The 18,217-nt window shown below is 33.0% G+C and overlaps 2 protein-coding genes across 2 annotated transcripts in view; one reads left to right on the forward strand and one right to left on the reverse strand.

Annotated features, from left to right (window-relative positions):
* Nucleotides 1-1,381: 1,381 nt before the first annotated feature.
* On the reverse strand, nt 1,382-9,204 carry LOC117337814 (PRELI domain containing protein 3B-like). Its single transcript, XM_033898936.1, has 6 exons — nt 9,064-9,204; nt 5,221-5,389; nt 4,223-4,309; nt 3,589-3,659; nt 2,295-2,400; nt 1,382-1,966 (listed from the first exon to the last, which is right to left on the reverse strand). The coding sequence occupies exons 2-6, from the start codon at nt 5,257-5,259 to the stop codon at nt 1,859-1,861; spliced, it is 411 nt and encodes a 136-aa protein (XP_033754827.1). The 5' UTR covers nt 5,260-5,389; nt 9,064-9,204; the 3' UTR covers nt 1,382-1,858.
* Nucleotides 9,205-16,279: 7,075 nt separating this feature from the next.
* Nucleotides 16,280-18,217, forward strand: part of LOC117338137 (hydrocephalus-inducing protein-like) — a 77,013-nt gene continuing 75,075 nt past the window's right edge. The window contains 2 exon segments of the mRNA XM_033899351.1: nt 16,280-16,368; nt 17,746-17,906. Of these exon segments, the coding sequence (XP_033755242.1) occupies nt 17,763-17,906 (144 nt within the window). The 5' untranslated portion in view covers nt 16,280-16,368; nt 17,746-17,762.

The following is an 18,217-nucleotide window of genomic DNA, read 5'->3' on the forward strand; positions in this document are numbered from 1 at the left end:
ATACATCTCCAGTTTTATAAATATCCTTACAATACGTATCCAGTTTGATAAATATCCTTACAATACGTCTCCAATTTTATAAATATCCTTACAATACGTCTCAAGTTTTATAAATATCCTTACAATACCTCTCCAGTTATATAAATATCCTTACAATACATCTCCAATTTAATAAATATCCTTACAATACATCTCCAATTTTATAAATATCCTTACAATACGTCTCAAGTTTTATAAATATCCTTACACAATGTCTCGTGTTTTATAAATATCCTAACAATACATCTCCAATTTTATAAATATCCTTACAATACATCTCTAGTTTTATAAATATCCTTACACAATGTCTCGTGTTTTATAAATATCCTTACAATACATCTCCAATTTTATAAATATCCTTACAATACATCTCCAGTTTTATCAATATCCTTACAATACGTCTCAAGTTTTATCAATATCCTTACAATACGTCTTCAGTTTTATAAATATCCTTACAATACGTCTCCAGTTTTATAAATATCCTTACAATACATCTCCAGTTTTATAAATATCCTTACACAATGTCTCGTGTTTTATAAATATCCTTACAATACATCTCCAGTTTTATAAATATCCTTACACAATGTCTCGTGTTTTATAAATATCCTTACAATACATCTCCAATTTTATAAATATCCTTACAATACATCTCCAATTTTATAAATATCCTTACAATACGTCTCAAGTTTTATAAATATCCTTACAATATCTCAAGTTTTATAAATATCCTTACAATACGTCTCAAGTTTTATAAATATCCTTAAAGAAAATTTATATCCTGAAGGTACTTCTCAAATTTCGGCCGAGGGTATATCTGACTAGGTACAAAATGTTACATGACCTCTAATCTGTCCATGTGATAAAGTACATGGTATAAAATATATCATTATAGTAAGGTGCTAATTCCAAGCCCTTATTGGAGGAGTGACATCATGTGACAAATCTGCAATATGTAACCCATACAACATTCTATTAATAGAAAATTGTTACAGACCTCGGATATTTCCCTTCATTTAAATATTAAATAATTCCCTTGGGTTAGGTAGTAAATTGATCTGTAGCTACTCATACTGAAGGAACATACCAAATTTCAACAACATACCTTGAGGCAAGGCTGAGAAAAGTGAGGGAAAATGAGTGGATGGACTGACAGAGGGACGAACGCGGAGGAAACCTATAGTCTCCCAGGTTTAACCAGATGGAGACTATAACAATTTATATCCTAGATCTAGACTCATTTCAAGTTTGATTTTTCACGTTTTCCATGCTAGATTCATGAACATTACTCCAGATTCCATTCACGATTCCATATAATTAAAATAAAAATAAATAACTTCGGTCATAACAGTTTTAAAATAAATAATGTTTATGTAAAACATTATACAGTTCTAAATTTACATTGTAACATTTTCAAAGCTGGTTTCATGACATTATTCAGTTCTAAAATTGCAATAAACATTTTTCAAGCTAAATTCATAAACATTATTGATATTCAGTTCTCAAGTTACAAGTACATTTTAACAGTTCCCAAGCTGGATTCATGAATATAACAGTTTCACATAAAGCAACGATGAGTAGATTTATGTCGGTGATCCAAAACGTTTTAGGATGAAACTAAAGACAGACGTCTGTACATGGCAATGTCACATTGTATCCTGAGTTTCATGAAGTCCTGTCTGCACGATTTTAAAACATCCTCAAGATGTCTGCCTCCCTAAACTGGGACTAAGAAAGTCTAAAAACCTATCACAGATCAGCATATGTCCTTCACCTATAGAACAGGTGACCACGCTAATTATAAACCTAAGTTAAATCGTCATTATAAAGTGCTCAAGGGGCTGGTGTTCAATACTTCGTCCATACTCCTAATGGCACATTCTGCCTCAGTTTTTATCTTTTCTATCACCCACTCCATTGCGTCTCGTCCCTGTAAGTCAAAATATCCACTGATTAGCAATATTCAAATAAATTTGATTTATCAAAATCAGAATCCATATTAATACTAATTCCATCAGGATATTGGGATTCATGTTTCAGTCTTTAATCAAATATAAAACAATAATTCTTGAAAAATAATCCTGATTTTTTTTTTTGCTGTATTATAACTTCCAATTTCATTGTCATTATTTGTTTGTTGTTTTAAGCCACTCCTCCGACTCTGCTAAATATTCTCGACTGTAAGGTATTATTGCTAAATATTCTCGGCTGTGAGGTATTTCCAATAACTCAAGATATTTAGGTTAATGGTTTCTTACCGTACTAGTATTGCTCACTACGTTATCTGCCACCAAACTCTCCAAATATCCGGCAAATGGTATCATGCTGTTCACTGTCACTTTTGTGGAATGACTCAAGCAAGTCCTGTTAATAGACAAAGGTGAAAGTCAAATATCTCTTACCAGAAATTCCAAAAAACTACACCACAGACACTCGGCCAGCAATTAGCAACACCCCCCCCCCCCCACCCCCCCCCACCCCCATCCCAATCTCAAAGAGAAAATACAGGGGGGCTAATTACCAATCATCCCTTGGCATGTATTTAATACTTAAAGGAAAGTTCTTACTGAATATATATAAAACTCACTTAAATCAGGGATTTTCCTACTACAGAAACAGGGTCCGTTTAAAGGACTCATTCCCCTAAAAAAATCTTATGAAAATTCCCAATTTGCCACTTATTTTGAAGTCAGTTTTGAATGATTAAGTATGCTTTATATACAAAGATCTATACTAAAGCAATTTTGTTAAATAAAAAACAGCTAGAGATAACAAAATGAAATCAAAAATAATACAAAAGCAATATTCATCAAAGAAATACTGAAATTTGTATGAATTTCACTATTTTTTGTTTTTCCCAATGCAATGTCACATTTTGTGGCATAGAAATTCCCAATTCAATGGACCCTGGACCCAGTTGAAAAATTGCAGGAAAATCCCTGTAAATGAAAGTGCACCATCTATATAAACCATGATCAAACCTATGATATCCAGCAAGGCTGTAAAATCAAAATATTGTAACAATTCATTCTTTTTCACATTCAGCCTCATATATTAATCACATTGATCATTACAAAATTTTGTTCTACAATTACATTTGTATGTCACTGTCATCACAGTTTTGGTTTGTTTGTTTTTGTTTAACGTCCTTTAAACAACCAGGGTCATTTAAGGACGTGCCAGGTTTTGGAGGCGGAGGAAAGCCGGGGTACCCGGAGAATAACCACCGGCCTACGGTCAGTACCTGGCAACTGCCCCACATAGGTTTCGAACTGGCAACCCAGAGGTGGAAGGCTAGTGTTAAAGTGTCGGGACACCTTAACCACTCGGCCACCACGGCCCCACAGTCATCATAATTTGATAGAGGATGTGATAAGTTATCATGACCTCATAAGTTCCTCAAATCACCATCATCAGTCTCACGACGCAAAATTATACATACATATATATATGGGTAAAATATAAAATATGGATGAAATGTTACTGATAGAACGGGAAGGCGTTGTTCGATATTGCGCAATTTGTCTCGGAATGATAAAAATTAAAACTTACTTGTTTTTATTGTCAGAACAAGGGGAATATGTTAAAGTTTCATCAATTGTAACTAGGGAACTGTATGTGATCTGTAAATAGAAAACAAAGACAGTTTAACATCAGAACGGTATACTTAATTAAGTTTCTTAAAAACTTTTATTTTTACACATAAAATCCATTGTTAGCCGGATTCTTTACTTGAATAGATTTCCCATGTTGAAACTATCTGAGCTAAAAAATTATCTGATTTTCTTTATTTTCTCTAGCAGTCATTCTACAAAAACACTGCCCCACCCAACTTAAGCTTACCCCAAAACATATTTATTGGTACCTATATAAACTTGAATAATTTTCAAAATACTGGATCGCTCTCTAAATTAGTATTAATTTTTAATAAAAACAAATTCTCCATCAAAAGAAAAATCCCATAAAACGGGAAAATCTCCAAATATTGATGAAATATGTAAGTATTATAGCAAAGAATAGATGTGAAATGTTAAAGTTTAAAGAATATTTCAAGACACTGTGGCCCTTCATTTCCCCTAAATTTCATAATGGGTAGTGTTCCCAAAATCCAAGAATAACCAGGCCCTGATATAATTATATACATAATATATTCTTGTAGGAAGATTGTTGCTACAGTATTACTTACATTCCTGGAGACGAGTGTTAGTGTTTTATTTCTTGGGTCACACTTTGAATGTTCACTTCCATAAGCAAGTTTTTGGTCTCCTAGTAACTACAAAGAGAATAAAGATTTAATTAGATGACAAAAATCCAAGATGGCCACCGGATCTGTAGGCCATTTTTGTTTGCTCGATTATAATTTCATAATCAAAGATACACAATATGGAACCACGAGGAACATCTAGATAAAACTTTAGCAGTGTTCGAAAGTAAAGGTGGTCCGATGGCCCGAGGCTATAGAAAACCTGGCCGGTCTATGTAAAATTTCTAAATGTTGGCCCGATTGGCTATGAAAAGTCCTGACATACATTTTAATTCATGTTAACAACATTCCTATATTTTCTGACAAACGATCATATGAAATCAGAGTTTACAATCAAGGTGTTTTTACTGAGAATAGCGCGTTATTGGCTTCAAACATTTAAGTGAGTATGAACTTGATGATGCAAGCTTTTGCGTGATGCAGTTATGCTACTTTAAACAATATAATAAATTTATGTTTACAAAATAGGTCTATCGAAAAATAACTTGAGCTAAGGGATTTAAATTTTCTGTAGACCAATTGTCTAAGGAATTTTCATACATACTTTCAAACACTGCTTTAGGTCCATCATGTATATAGAGAATTTTAATTGTCAAAGAATACCATATACTTGGCTGTGCAAGAGAAGAAAAGCTACTATCAAAATGAGAAAAATGAATCCAGTATTACGTACTTGACAGTTCAAACAGAACAGATCTTCGCTAGCTTTTTAAGGGTTATGATCTGCCTATAACCCTTTTCAACCTTCGTTAATAAGGCCAACATTTAACAATTCATGCAGATTGATTCCTACTGGATGCAGCTAAAACTGGAGAAGAGGAAAGGTGGAACATAACCCTTGGCTAGCTAAGAGACATTACCCAAATGTTTGATAATTTGTCCCGATGATCTGATATATTTTAAAACTATGAAGAACTTACCCCTCTGGCAATCGATGGAATAAACCACTTGGTCTTCATCAATCTGTGTGTTTGAAGGATTCCCTCTTTACTGATTTCTCGCTCCACTATATCAGTTCCAACAACAGATTTAGTCAGTGGATTGGGGTATTTCCTCCATACTGCCTGTACGACTGTGTCCCACGGATGTCTGTGGAAATTTGGAATATATGTTGTTAGGACAGATTAGTAATATTTTATTCAATCCAAAATTGACGTATATAATCATCAGTGTACATTTGAAAACAATTCATCTCGGGATTTTTATTTTACTCTAAGGATTTTACAACTGAGAGTCACTGACTCCTGAGATTTTGATCCTACTTTCGTTTACTGTTCAGTAGTTTCATTCACTATTCAGTACAAGTTATAATAACTATAATTTACTTGTTGTCAAATTGAATACTATGAATCAATTAATTTGTGGGGTTTTTTTGTTGATGAATTCAATATGTTTAGTAAAAGTGTCGCCGCGCGCAATCTCCAGTTTGAGCAAAGTCCTCAAACTGGAGTTCCTCAAACTGGAGTTCTCCAGTTTGTCAACATTTGACCCTTGACAGGTATGGATTACAGCATATTTAGTAGGAGAAAAAAATGTCACGACCACTGTCAACCAGATATGGACTCGAACCAGGGACCTTCAAACTCTAGACAGACGCTCTAACCATTTGAGCTACCTGGCCACTGGCGTTCAACCCAGTCTAGTTCCACTACATTCCTCATTCTTTCAACAATGTTTTCGGCCCTGAAGACACACAGGAGACCCTATACCACCTTCCATCTAGGTCTTTAGTTGGATTAATGTTACAGGAGAGGAAAAATGCAACAGCTAACCCCAGACTCGAACAAGAGACCCCCCCCCCGACTCTAAGCGGACACTGTCACTCTAACCTTACCTTAACCCTACCTCACCTCTAGCATTCAGCCAGTCACGTTAGGCTAAAACATATTCAGAAACTAGGCGTACCTAAGGGCAGAACATACAGTACACGCCCTTCAAACGTCATATAGTGTTATCGGCGAATGCCAATATTGTTATTACTATCTTTCATTAAAATAATATTTGCATCATCTTAAGTGTGGTTAGCTGGCATGTTATTTATCTCACTTTTCACTACAAACAAAGACAATGTTTGATTTTCTAACAGTTTGAGGAAAAAAAGTAATTAAAGGTCTTAAACTCATTAAATACCACTTGGTACTATAATTGGTTTCAGCCTACCAAGTTTCAAAGAAATTGGTCGAAAAATGTCTCGGGACAATATTGAAGTACTAGAAATAAACAAATGATAATAACTGTTGCAAAAATACCGGTAGTTGAATCAAAATTTCTTTCCTGAAAACACAACTCCAAATCATGATTATAATGTATACCGAGTTTCAAGGAGCAAGATCGATAAAAATTTATATAAGTTTAATTTATTAAGAGGGGATTACTACTGGACAACTCCTTTGATATATATAGAGAATACATGGTCAGTGTCTTAAAATATAAGCTGTATTTTGGCAAGGGTAAAGAAAGACCAAAATGGCGAGCCACTTTTGTCTTTTTGTCCGGAGTATTCTATTTATCCTGCGCATGCAACATTAAAAAAATAATCATCAAAAATAATGATTTTGAAGTGAAACAGTGTCAAAAATGACAGATATATGTTCGCCTTTTACATACATGTCAACCTCTGAAACCTCCAATGAGGGAGATCTCCCTCATTCCACATCCAAAATGAGGGAGAAAGTGCGTGAAAAAAATCGCGACATTTTTGTTGCATTTAGGTGATGTTCCTAATGAGCCTGTGCAGGTGTAAATTAACTCGGGCTACATTTGATATTAAAATTTGACTACAATGGTTAATGTTCTTAGAAATTTCATAGAGAGGAACTGTATTTAGTGATTAATAATGATGTAGTCACTTGAAATCTGCAACCAGTATACAAAAGTAACTACTTATCTCCTGATTTTTTTATTTATTTTGTTCTGAAATATATAAATGTATTTATCAAATTATCTCCCTTCCTTTCTCAAATAATAATTACACAGTAATTTATTAATTTTTGTTTTACTACTAGTTCTATTGTGACATAAAACAAACTTCTTAAAAAGTGTTTTAAACGTTGTTTCACTTTGAAATAGGTCAGTCAAATTGACACACGTGCTAAGATTCCAAAATACAGCTGTTTTCCGTCACTGCCATATACAGCAAAAATATATACGGTGGGTGTATTCCGACAATGCAGTGGCAGTTGTAGGATAAAAATATTTCCATTGCCAGCTATTGTTGGGCTTTCAGAACCAATGAGAAGATCACAGGCTACATGATGATAGCTTTTAGTCTCTGGCTAATTATTTTCATTGATGCCAATGCAACCAACAATTCAAAGCACCTGTCATAAGTGTTTTGCTATGTAATCCTCCAACATTTTTGGTCTAAAATTCACATAACATGAAGTTATTGGTGCATATATATAGAGAATACATGGTCAGTGTCTTAAAATATAAGCTGTATTTTGGCGAGGGTAAAGAAAGACAAAAGTGGCGAGCCACTTTTGTCTTTCTGTCCCGAGCCAAAAATACAGCTTATATTTTAAGACACTGACCATGTATTCTATTTATCCTGTAACAATAAAAACAAAATTATCAAAAAATAGTCATTTTGAAGTGAAACGGTGTCAAAAATGACAGAAATATGTTCGCCTTTTAAACATAGTTTCACTTTGAAGTAGGTCAGTCGAACTGACGCACGTGCTAAGATTCCAAAATACAGCTGTTTTCCATCACTGCCGTATACAGCAAAAATATATACGGTGGGTGTATTCCAACAATGCGGTGGCAGTTGCAGGATAAATATGGTGATAGAGATGACTGGGATATTTCTTTGTGCAGAAAAATCCACAAGGAGCACGAGAGGACACTGGAAGTAATGTCTAAAACAAGCAAATCAGTGTTTTTATATTCAACTTCAATGTATGATCTACTTTTTGTGTGTAGATATAGACATTTTCTTTTGTTAAAATGTTCTTGATCATGTTCAACTGAAGGAGAAACATCAATTTGGAAATATGCCAAGAGAATATTTCACAGCATCTGAAACCCAGACATCGTAATTTTATGGTAGTCTCGATTCTTGTTTCCTCAACATTTGCTGAGCCAAACTAGTTAGGCCTTGATAACAAGAATGTTCATGGTGTGTACTGCATTTTAGATGTTTTATATACTATCTAATCAATGAAGTATTAATAGATCCACTGGGCCAAAGGGGCATGTCAAGTCTTATATATATTTAAAAAATAGACAGAAATGCCCGTGTTGGGTCCAAAGAACGATTATGCAACCCACTAAGGTTATCGGAACTGCTTAAATAATCAGGTTCCAACATTATCCGACTGCAGAGTCACAGATGAACCGATCAGTAATACTCATTATGACTGCCGGGTGCCCTGGAAATATGAATATCATTTAAAAAGAAAACTCTATAATTATATAAATTGATGGCGTAGTTGCCGGCAGTAGACCTTGACGGCTTTAATGTCGAAAGATTCAAGGACATCGAGAAACCGGAACGAATCACTGTTCATGATTGTGGAGAGGAGTATGATCGAAAATATCATGACAATATCATATCATAATCAAGAGGACACACATACACCATATTCATAGTAAAAGTAGATTTTATGGTCGGCCTAACGCCAGTTTACACCAGTCGGAAATGGGACGAAAGGTCCTACAATCCGACAGGCATCGGAAGCTATTCACGAATCACGGATGAAATGTGACAGAAACACAAACATTTTTTTCGTTTTATATCAATTAATGAATAATATACTTACTGAAAAACGTGATTTGATTTAGTCTCCCTTCATCTTACCGGCTTCAATTCAATGTCAAAAGCTTACGCAACGAAAATGTGTATTTCGCACATGCCTGGTTACACTAAAAGGAAAGATGGATTTTAAAGACGACAACAAGCGTCTAACGTTAACAGTTTTTAAAATAACTTTAATGTAAGCTTACAGTATAGATTCATGGATCTTGGGATAAACTTAATGAAATCGGGATATTGGAGTATTAAGATGGTTGTTCTGATGTCTTTAGTATATCTTATATCGAATATATAATTACATTTGTAAAATATGTTCTAGAGAATGTGTTCGCAAGATATCCGGAAGTTGTCTCCCTTAGCCTGCAGGAGAGCAACATTACAGAGTGTAAAGAACGATAACTCTGGAAGTTGGAAATTTGACAGATTCCAACTAGGCCCTATATATGGGACACCTTAGAAGCAGCATAGCATTGACGATATAAATCACCAGAAATATCAAGAAGACTTTACTTGTCCAAGAGATTCAATTTACGTCCGTGTTTGTATTTTATCAAGATTGAATTGTCGGTTTTCGCTTTTGTGATTGCATATCTATTTTTGTTTCAAACTCATGTAGTTACATTTATACTATATATACTCACATTATACCACTATAGTTTGAATTAAATGCAAATCGTGTTGTTCAGTCAAAATGTCTTACAAGACACGCTGAAAGAACAAGTTCTTTATCAAAAATTAAAAAACGATTACAACAAAAAATCAGACATAAATTAACTTTTTTGTTTTTTCCCCTCTAGATAATTATAAAGTACTGTCTGTACTGTTATTTTTCGGCATAGCCGTATAATTTTTTTTTTTTTTTTGACCCCGATATGACGCGACAGGTGGCGTTACTGGTCCAGATGAAGTATGTGATTGGTCAATGTAGCAGTAAATGCAAAATGCAATTATGCAGTTAAAAACGAAACAAAGTTTTTTTTATATTTGTTTTATTTTTTAAGACATTTTTAATACATAAATATAAGAACCACACACACACAAACACACATCACTTCCAATTGGTATGGTTTGCCTGTCATCATAATCATAATTGTATCATACTAATCATCATCATAACCTCATCATCATCATAGTAATCATCATAATCATCATCCTTGTAATCTTATCATCGTACTCAACATCATACTAATCATCATCATCATCATAGTAATCATCAAAAATCTCATCATCATCATCATCATCGTCATAATATCATCATCTTCATCATCATCATAATCATAATCATTGTAATCTGATCATCATCAGCTCATCCTAACCATAATCTCATCATCATTGTAATCTTATCATCATACTCAACATCATACTAATCATCATCATCATCATCATCATCATCATCTCATCATCATCATAGTAATCATCATCATCATAGTAATCATCATCATCATAGTAATCATAAAAAATCTCATCATCATCATCATCGTCATAATATCATCATTGTAGTCTTATCATCATGCTAATCATCATCAGCTCATCATAACCATAATCTCATCATCATCATCATTGTAATCTTATCATTATACTCAACATCATACTAATCATCATCATCATCATCATCATACAGTAGTAATCATCATCATCATAGTAATCATCATCATAGTAATCATCAAAAATCTCATCATCATCATCGTCATAATATCATCATCTTCATCATCATCATCATCATCATCATCATCATCCTAATCATCATCATTGTAATCTTACCATCATGCTAATCATCATCAGCTCATCATAACCATAATCTCATCACCATCCTACTCATCATCATTGTAATCTTATATTATCATTATAATCATCATCATCATCATCATCATCATCATCAATTAAACAAGGAGATAAATATATAAAAAAAAATATACATACTCCTATACTTGTATATATATTCTGATATACATGTACATACATTCACACACACACACACACACACACACACACATACATATTCAGTTCCCTGGTAGCCTGATCAATCCTGTCGAGGGCTCAGCTTCTGTGTTGGTCATATCAACTCTTGCCACGTCAACTGAGCCATCGGCACGATTAACCAGGCTCCACACTGATAACACCAACTACATCTAGCATTTACACACAAAACATACATACACATTCAAAACAATATCATACCCACATGTACCTGAGAGAGAGAGATAGAGATAGAGAGAGAGAGAGAGAGAGAGACTAGACAAGAGATCACAAAAGCATTTTGATAATTAACATTGATTCCAATTGTTATTTATTCAAGTGGTACCATAAACATATAAACTCCAGCATCCAGCAGCTCAAGTAGGGAGAAGTAGTTTACATACAAGCATACAAGGTACGCATGTATATTTACATAAATAATAATACATAATGTACATGTATTATCATATATTGACATACTAAATCAAAATTGTAAAGAAAATTAACTATCAGATAGTTCAATAAGTTTTTCCCATTTTTTCCATTCATTTTCACATTTCAGCTGTGCACCTCCACCTTTACTGTTGGCTATATACTTTTGAAATATGTAATGTTCTTTAATTGAATTGATTAAGGCATGAGGACTTAAGGCTTTATGCAAGCATCTTGTTTTGTATATAAAAAACTTAATTATGATCAAAATTTCATTGTCTATTCTATTTAAAGGAGAATATCTATTATTTAAAAACACACCAAAAAGAAAACTTTGTTTATTGTATTGGAATGGGATATACAGCGCATCCAAAAGTGTCTCTATACTTTGCAAAAATCTCTGAGTTTCTCTACATTCCCATAAGATATGAACGATAGTTTCTCTTTCACGATTACATAAATTACATATTGGATTATTTACTAATCCCACTTTGAATAAAAACGAATTTGTCGTTAAAATATTTTGAACTATCCTATACTGGAACCATTGTAATTTTGTGCTTTTCGTAACCTTGAACGGATTATTATATATATTGACCCAATTCAATTCAATATCTTCAAATGATTCTTCCCATTTTCTTCTACCAGTTGATATAAGAGCATTTTTTACCATAATATTATATAGATCCTTTGTCCCTTTGACACTTTTCATGAACAGTAATATATTATTGGGAATAACTGGATATACTATTTTCGTGTGATTCTCAACATTCAGCCTCGTTAAAAGTACTTTGACAGCTGAGATTACACCCTGAAATTGAAGAAAGTTTGTATTGAGCTGATATAGCTCTTTAAATTCTTGAAATGTATAGAAGGAACTTGTACCAGGATCTTTTACCAAATCATTAATTATTGTTACACCTCTGTTATACCAGGGCTTGTAAAAGACTGTCTTCCCTCCAATAATTATACTTTTATTATACCAAAGAGGTATTGTCAATGTACCTGTCAGCCTTTTTATTTTTTCTTTCACCCCCTCAGCATCAATAAATTGTTTCCATGCTTTTAAAACATCTTTCCAGAATTTATTCTTACATTTTGTTCGGCATTCCTCAATAAACTCGCTACCACATGTTGATAATTTTTGTATATCAGTGTGTGATTCAAAAATAATTTGCCATTTGCATGTTTTTTTTAGCAACCGCCTTACCCAGCTAAGTTTCAGTGAATCAATAAATAGTTTTACGTTTACCATTTTCAGACCCCCTTCATGATAATCTTGTGTTATAATATCTCTCTTTACTTTATCTACCTTACTATTCCATAAAAAGTTAAAAAGGATTGAGTTGAGCTCTTGAAGAAATTGTTCATTTGGATTAGGTAGAGAAATAAATAGATGGTTGAATTGAGATAACAAAAGAGACTTAATTAAGGCTATTCTCCCTATGGGTGTAAGTATTCTTCTACTCCATGTCTTTATCAGTGCTTTAAGTTTAATTAACTTTTTATCAAAATTTAGTTTGGGAATTACATGCAGGTTCACATCAAATTCAATTCCAAGCAATGTGAATTTTGTTCTTCCCCATTGTAAATTTAATTCCGGTAGGAAGGTATCATCACTGTAACTTTTGCTCCCTATCCAAACAACCTGTGTTTTATCAACATTAAGTTTTAACCCAGAGATGTTTGCAAAGGTGTTCAACTCAGTAATGGATTCATTTAAAGATAATTCCGAGCCATTAAGTATAAGTGTGGTATCATCAGCATACTGCGAAATTAGAATGGGAAAAACGAAACAAAGTTAAGAATGCAAGCTGAATGAGTGAATGTATCTTTTCAAATGACACATTAATACAATTATATTCATGATTCAAATGCAGTCTTACTTATTATCAACAAAAATGATTCAAACTGATCTAATTTTGTTATCCGTGCTGAAACGCATTAGTTCGTTAATTTATTTCACTATCAGTTTTACATTATAACCACCAGCATAAAACTATGCCGTTGATCTTTTTTAAAGATATTTCTTGTTTTCTCCGTACTATTATCCCCACAGTTATCCTATAGTAAATCCGAGACGAGATATGATTCAAAACACAATATAGAACCTATGCCATGTTAAACTTTTCAAACTTTTCAAAGTAACACTACGTACGACACTTACTGTATGTCTCGGGTCATGTATAACCACTTCCCTTAATGACTTTTTAAACTGTTAATTGTCAGCGTCAAACTATCTACCTAGTGTTTAATTTGGACAAGCGAAAATCAGACATAACCGTTTTCGTTTTTGAGGTCAAAACGGTTGAGCCAGTTGGACCAGCGTTGTTCGAGGTAAAGACGAACCTGGTGATTTATATTGTTTTCAGACGAGCCTGGGCAAAGACTTCCAAGGTCTGTATATTATTATTTGCAGGTCCGTCGGGATATATGTTTGAAATAATACGTTTAAAAACTGCCGAACCGGTTTGTACGCATAAACGATCAGCCCTCTATATATATACAATATAGCCGATCGAGGCACAGGTGCCCGACTCGTCTCATCTATATATGTACTCTTATATGCTATTATTTCATAAAACAAGTCAGGCACCTGTGATCGAGGAAAATCGAATCTGGAAGAAAGATTTTATACAAAATACACTGTATCTTTTCGGCTCTTTTGTTCTCATGTATGTGAATGTTTTACAACGCGTTTTAAGGTTTTGTGATGACCATATCCGCGCCCGGATACTCACCACGATGTACTTGGCTGGTAAGGTGGTGTATAATTAGACAGAGCTCGAGCACTCTTTATAACATTATATAATACCTAAGATCAGTTTCATACTAAAATTTTAAAGACAATTTCTTTATCTATTTATTTAATGGCATATGTACAAGTGGTTATAATAACTTAATAAAGAGTATATCTTTGAAGTCCTTACCTAATAATTATCTTTAATACTGCATTCACAACAGACTCGGGGAGACTATTCCGATCTATCTACTGCTCTAAATCAGACGATTTGTTGCTGTTGTTGTTGTTGTTGTTTACTGTTGTGGTTTTTTTTCATTAGAAAGTGGAGTCGACGTCACAATTTCAATGCAGTCTAAACGTACGTACACCACATACATTATATGATATTTTGAAGATTTTTCAAAATCGCTTTTGCAAAACCCACTGTACGCCATACATGTAATAACGACAAAATATTTGTCAGACTTATCTATTCCTTTAGTCTGAGATTCGATTTTTAGATTAATCCACATGCCTAATTTTCCCACCATGTAATACAGCTTTATAATGAGCATTCCTTGGCTATACCTACGCCAGCCATTACACAACAACATGTACACCATGCACAGCTAGACTGGACACATGGACATGCTGGCTATTTGTTAGGACTAGATACAGTAAGTGTTTTGTATATTTCCAGACGTTTAAGAGGTTAACTTGTTTAGTGGATCCTATTTCATTGTATGTTACATGTACTTTTCTTGGATGATACATTATACAAACTTACGAAATAAAATATGTTTTTTTTACGAATATTCGGTAAAATGACACACTCCCGTGTACATATACATTGTAGCTTGTACAATTTATCTGCAGGGAGATAATTTCTTTATAATTTTTTAATTGACTAAGTAATTGAACTTTTAATGACCATTTTTATGTCGATACGAACATTTTACAGACACTACAATAGCCTGATTCAGTGATTTTTTATCAGTCGTTCGTATGAATAATTATCCATTGAGCTTGCAACATGATTATATTCAGTTCATAAAGGTCATAATAATCATATTTAAAAATGTACAATACTGTTAACTTTGCCAGTTATCTTTCAAAACACATATTTCTTGTTTTGCGCGCGTGTTATACTTAACAAAAAATTATAAAACAATAAAAACAAAACATAAAACAAAATGGAAAAGAAATATGCAAAGTTAATCTAAAACATATACTTTCGGGTACAAAGTCTTTCCGCAAAATTTGATTTTACTAGATTTCTTTGTATTTTCAACTTGTTGCGAAAGTTTGTGTATATTAACAGCGACCTATATATGTCTCTGATATTAACTACTGTTAGTAAATAAATAACTTCAAATAACGACAACGGAAATAAATGGGATTCTTGTGAAAATGAACTTGAAGCATGTCAACAAATTTGGGGGAAATATTAAAAATAATTTTAAAACAAACAAGAAATATCTTTAAAAAAGATAAACGGCATAGTTTTAATTGTATCAGTTTGAATCATTTTTGGTGATAATAAGACTGCATTTGAATCAGGAATATAATCTTATTAATACGTCATTTGAAAAGATACATCCACTTATTCAGCTTGCATTCAATCTTATCTTTGTTTCGTTTTTAACTGCATATCTTCATTTTGCATCTACCGCTACATTGATCAATCACATACTTCATCTTGATTGTAACGCCACCTGTCGCGTCATATCCGGGGCCAAAAGAAAATTAGACGGCTATGCCGAAAAAAAAACCCAGACATTTCTCTCAGATGTGGCCACCGTGTACCTCTTGTTGTCGCTTGTTGACGCTCTCGTCGCTTTTATGTAACCCATATCTGATATGTGTGTGTTCGGACTTCATGTGCTGAGTTCAGACCACCGAAGGATAGGTTATCTGGTTCAGTGATAAATATAGAAAATGATGATGTTTTCAATCATTAATAAAGAAACATTATGTTGTCAAAAGATAAAGAAGACAATATTTTGCTGATTAGTTCACAATTACTAACAAAATGTTTCATTGGTTAATTCTTCCGTAGAAGCCTAACGCTGACCAATAGAAAATCATTTACTATACACCATAGGCTGAAGAGCGCTATAGCAACAGACAGCAATATGGCGTTCACAAACAACCCAGTTTTGTTTTAGTGCTAGATATTGTTTGATTTTACATATTGAAGAGGTATGTAGGACATGCATTGTATTTTCATTTGAAGTCATGATTCTGTTTATGCTCACGAAATCAATTCTTTGTATTTCTTTTTTATCTCTCTCAACGTTCTCGATCTTTTTTCAGTCTTTGGATTTTAGAAAGATCCATCTTCATTTGATTTTGGACCTATATAATACCTCAGTATGACTAGTTTTTGACACTATTTTTGAGTTGATCTCTCTGACAGTTATGATTTGAACAAAAAGGAGCAATCTGAATAATATTTTCAGCTTGTCTTAATTATTCATAAGCCTTCGGAACATTTGTTCTGGGGATGGGGGTTCATGATCAAAACACGCACCTGCTTATTTGCCTTCTCGGCTGTTTTTGATTTTATTTTTAAAATATGCATAAAAATACCGAGTTATTTCATTTAAACAATATTTTGCTAGTTTATTCGTTAACTGGTATATAATAATAGGTTAAAAATCAACTGAAATTAACTCGGGCATATTCCATCATTTCTTGGCATGTTGATATATGTAGCCATATACGGTATTTAAGAAAATATGTGTTGTCGGTTAATAACACCAAGTAGATATCATTTTCAGTTTATGATAATGGAAGGTAAGTAAAATGCTAAATGATACAAAATTCAGAAAACAATATACTGACAATAACTATTAACGGACTAGAATTTAACTGATATGTACTACAAAATACAAAATGTAGATAGAACACACACACAAAATTTAATAATAATAATCATAAAAATATGTCATACCAATATTTAAGAATACATTTTTAATAAATACCTACTTAATTACAGAATAAGTGTTTGAAGGAATAAACATATACTAAGTATTTTTTTAATTATCTAAACTGATCAACACTGTATGATTAATTAACTAATAATTAGTCTTATATTAAATGAAAGTTGGAATTAATGTATCAGGAGGAAAATTATTGAACTGCAAACAGATAACTGAAACATTTTGATGATCTTTGGTTGTTCAAGAATTAAGTGATCGATGATACAGGAAATTGAGAGAATACTTTTCATTACTAAGATTTAGGTCCATATAATAGAATTTACAATGTAAATGCTACTGTGCATTGCTTTTAATCTGATTGCTTTAGTGTTTATTTTTTTGTTGACAGCTTTTCCAAAAGTTAATGAGAATTTTATAATTTTATTTATTTTTTTGAAAAGTTATGTTTGGCTATTTATTACAGGTTTGAAAAGCTTTTGCTCACAGGAAGCTTTATATACATCATGTTGATCCAGAACTTTATGTTTTATATTGTTTCAAACCTGTATGTGAACTTTTGTATTGTTTCATATATATTTACAATGTATATGTGTGTTTTGCATTTGTTTCACACCTGTATATTGCATTGTTTCAGACCTCTACCTAACCATCATGCCTCTAGGGCCATTTGGAGAGGTGGTTGGGACCACTGGCACTCTAGAGGCCCTTGGTCCGGAGGCTGCCAACTACAGGAGCAAAGTCATTGCTCCTAGGAACCCCAAACTCCTGAAGCCGGGAGATGAGGAAGGACACAAGGTTATATCTGTTTTCTAGTGTACCGCCATATCAATAGCCCAAAAAATTGCAAAAATAATAAAATTAGAAGAAAAAATCTTTGTTTTCTAAGAAATTTCTGTACATATGAGTTCACAATAACAGTATTATTTTTTGTTAATATAATCAATTACTATTAAATTTATGTTTTGAAATTTCTTCAATTTTGTAACTCAAGGGAGATAATCTGCGATTCTCATCCTTTTTTGCATTTATCATCTTTTTTTTTTTATATATAAATTTTATGACTTATTCATCATTTTGAAGCACTCAATAAGTAATAACAGTTTACT

The sequence above is a fragment of the Pecten maximus genome, chromosome 11, assembly GCF_902652985.1.
Source record: "Pecten maximus chromosome 11, xPecMax1.1, whole genome shotgun sequence".
NCBI classification, from domain to species: domain Eukaryota; kingdom Metazoa; phylum Mollusca; class Bivalvia; order Pectinida; family Pectinidae; genus Pecten; species Pecten maximus.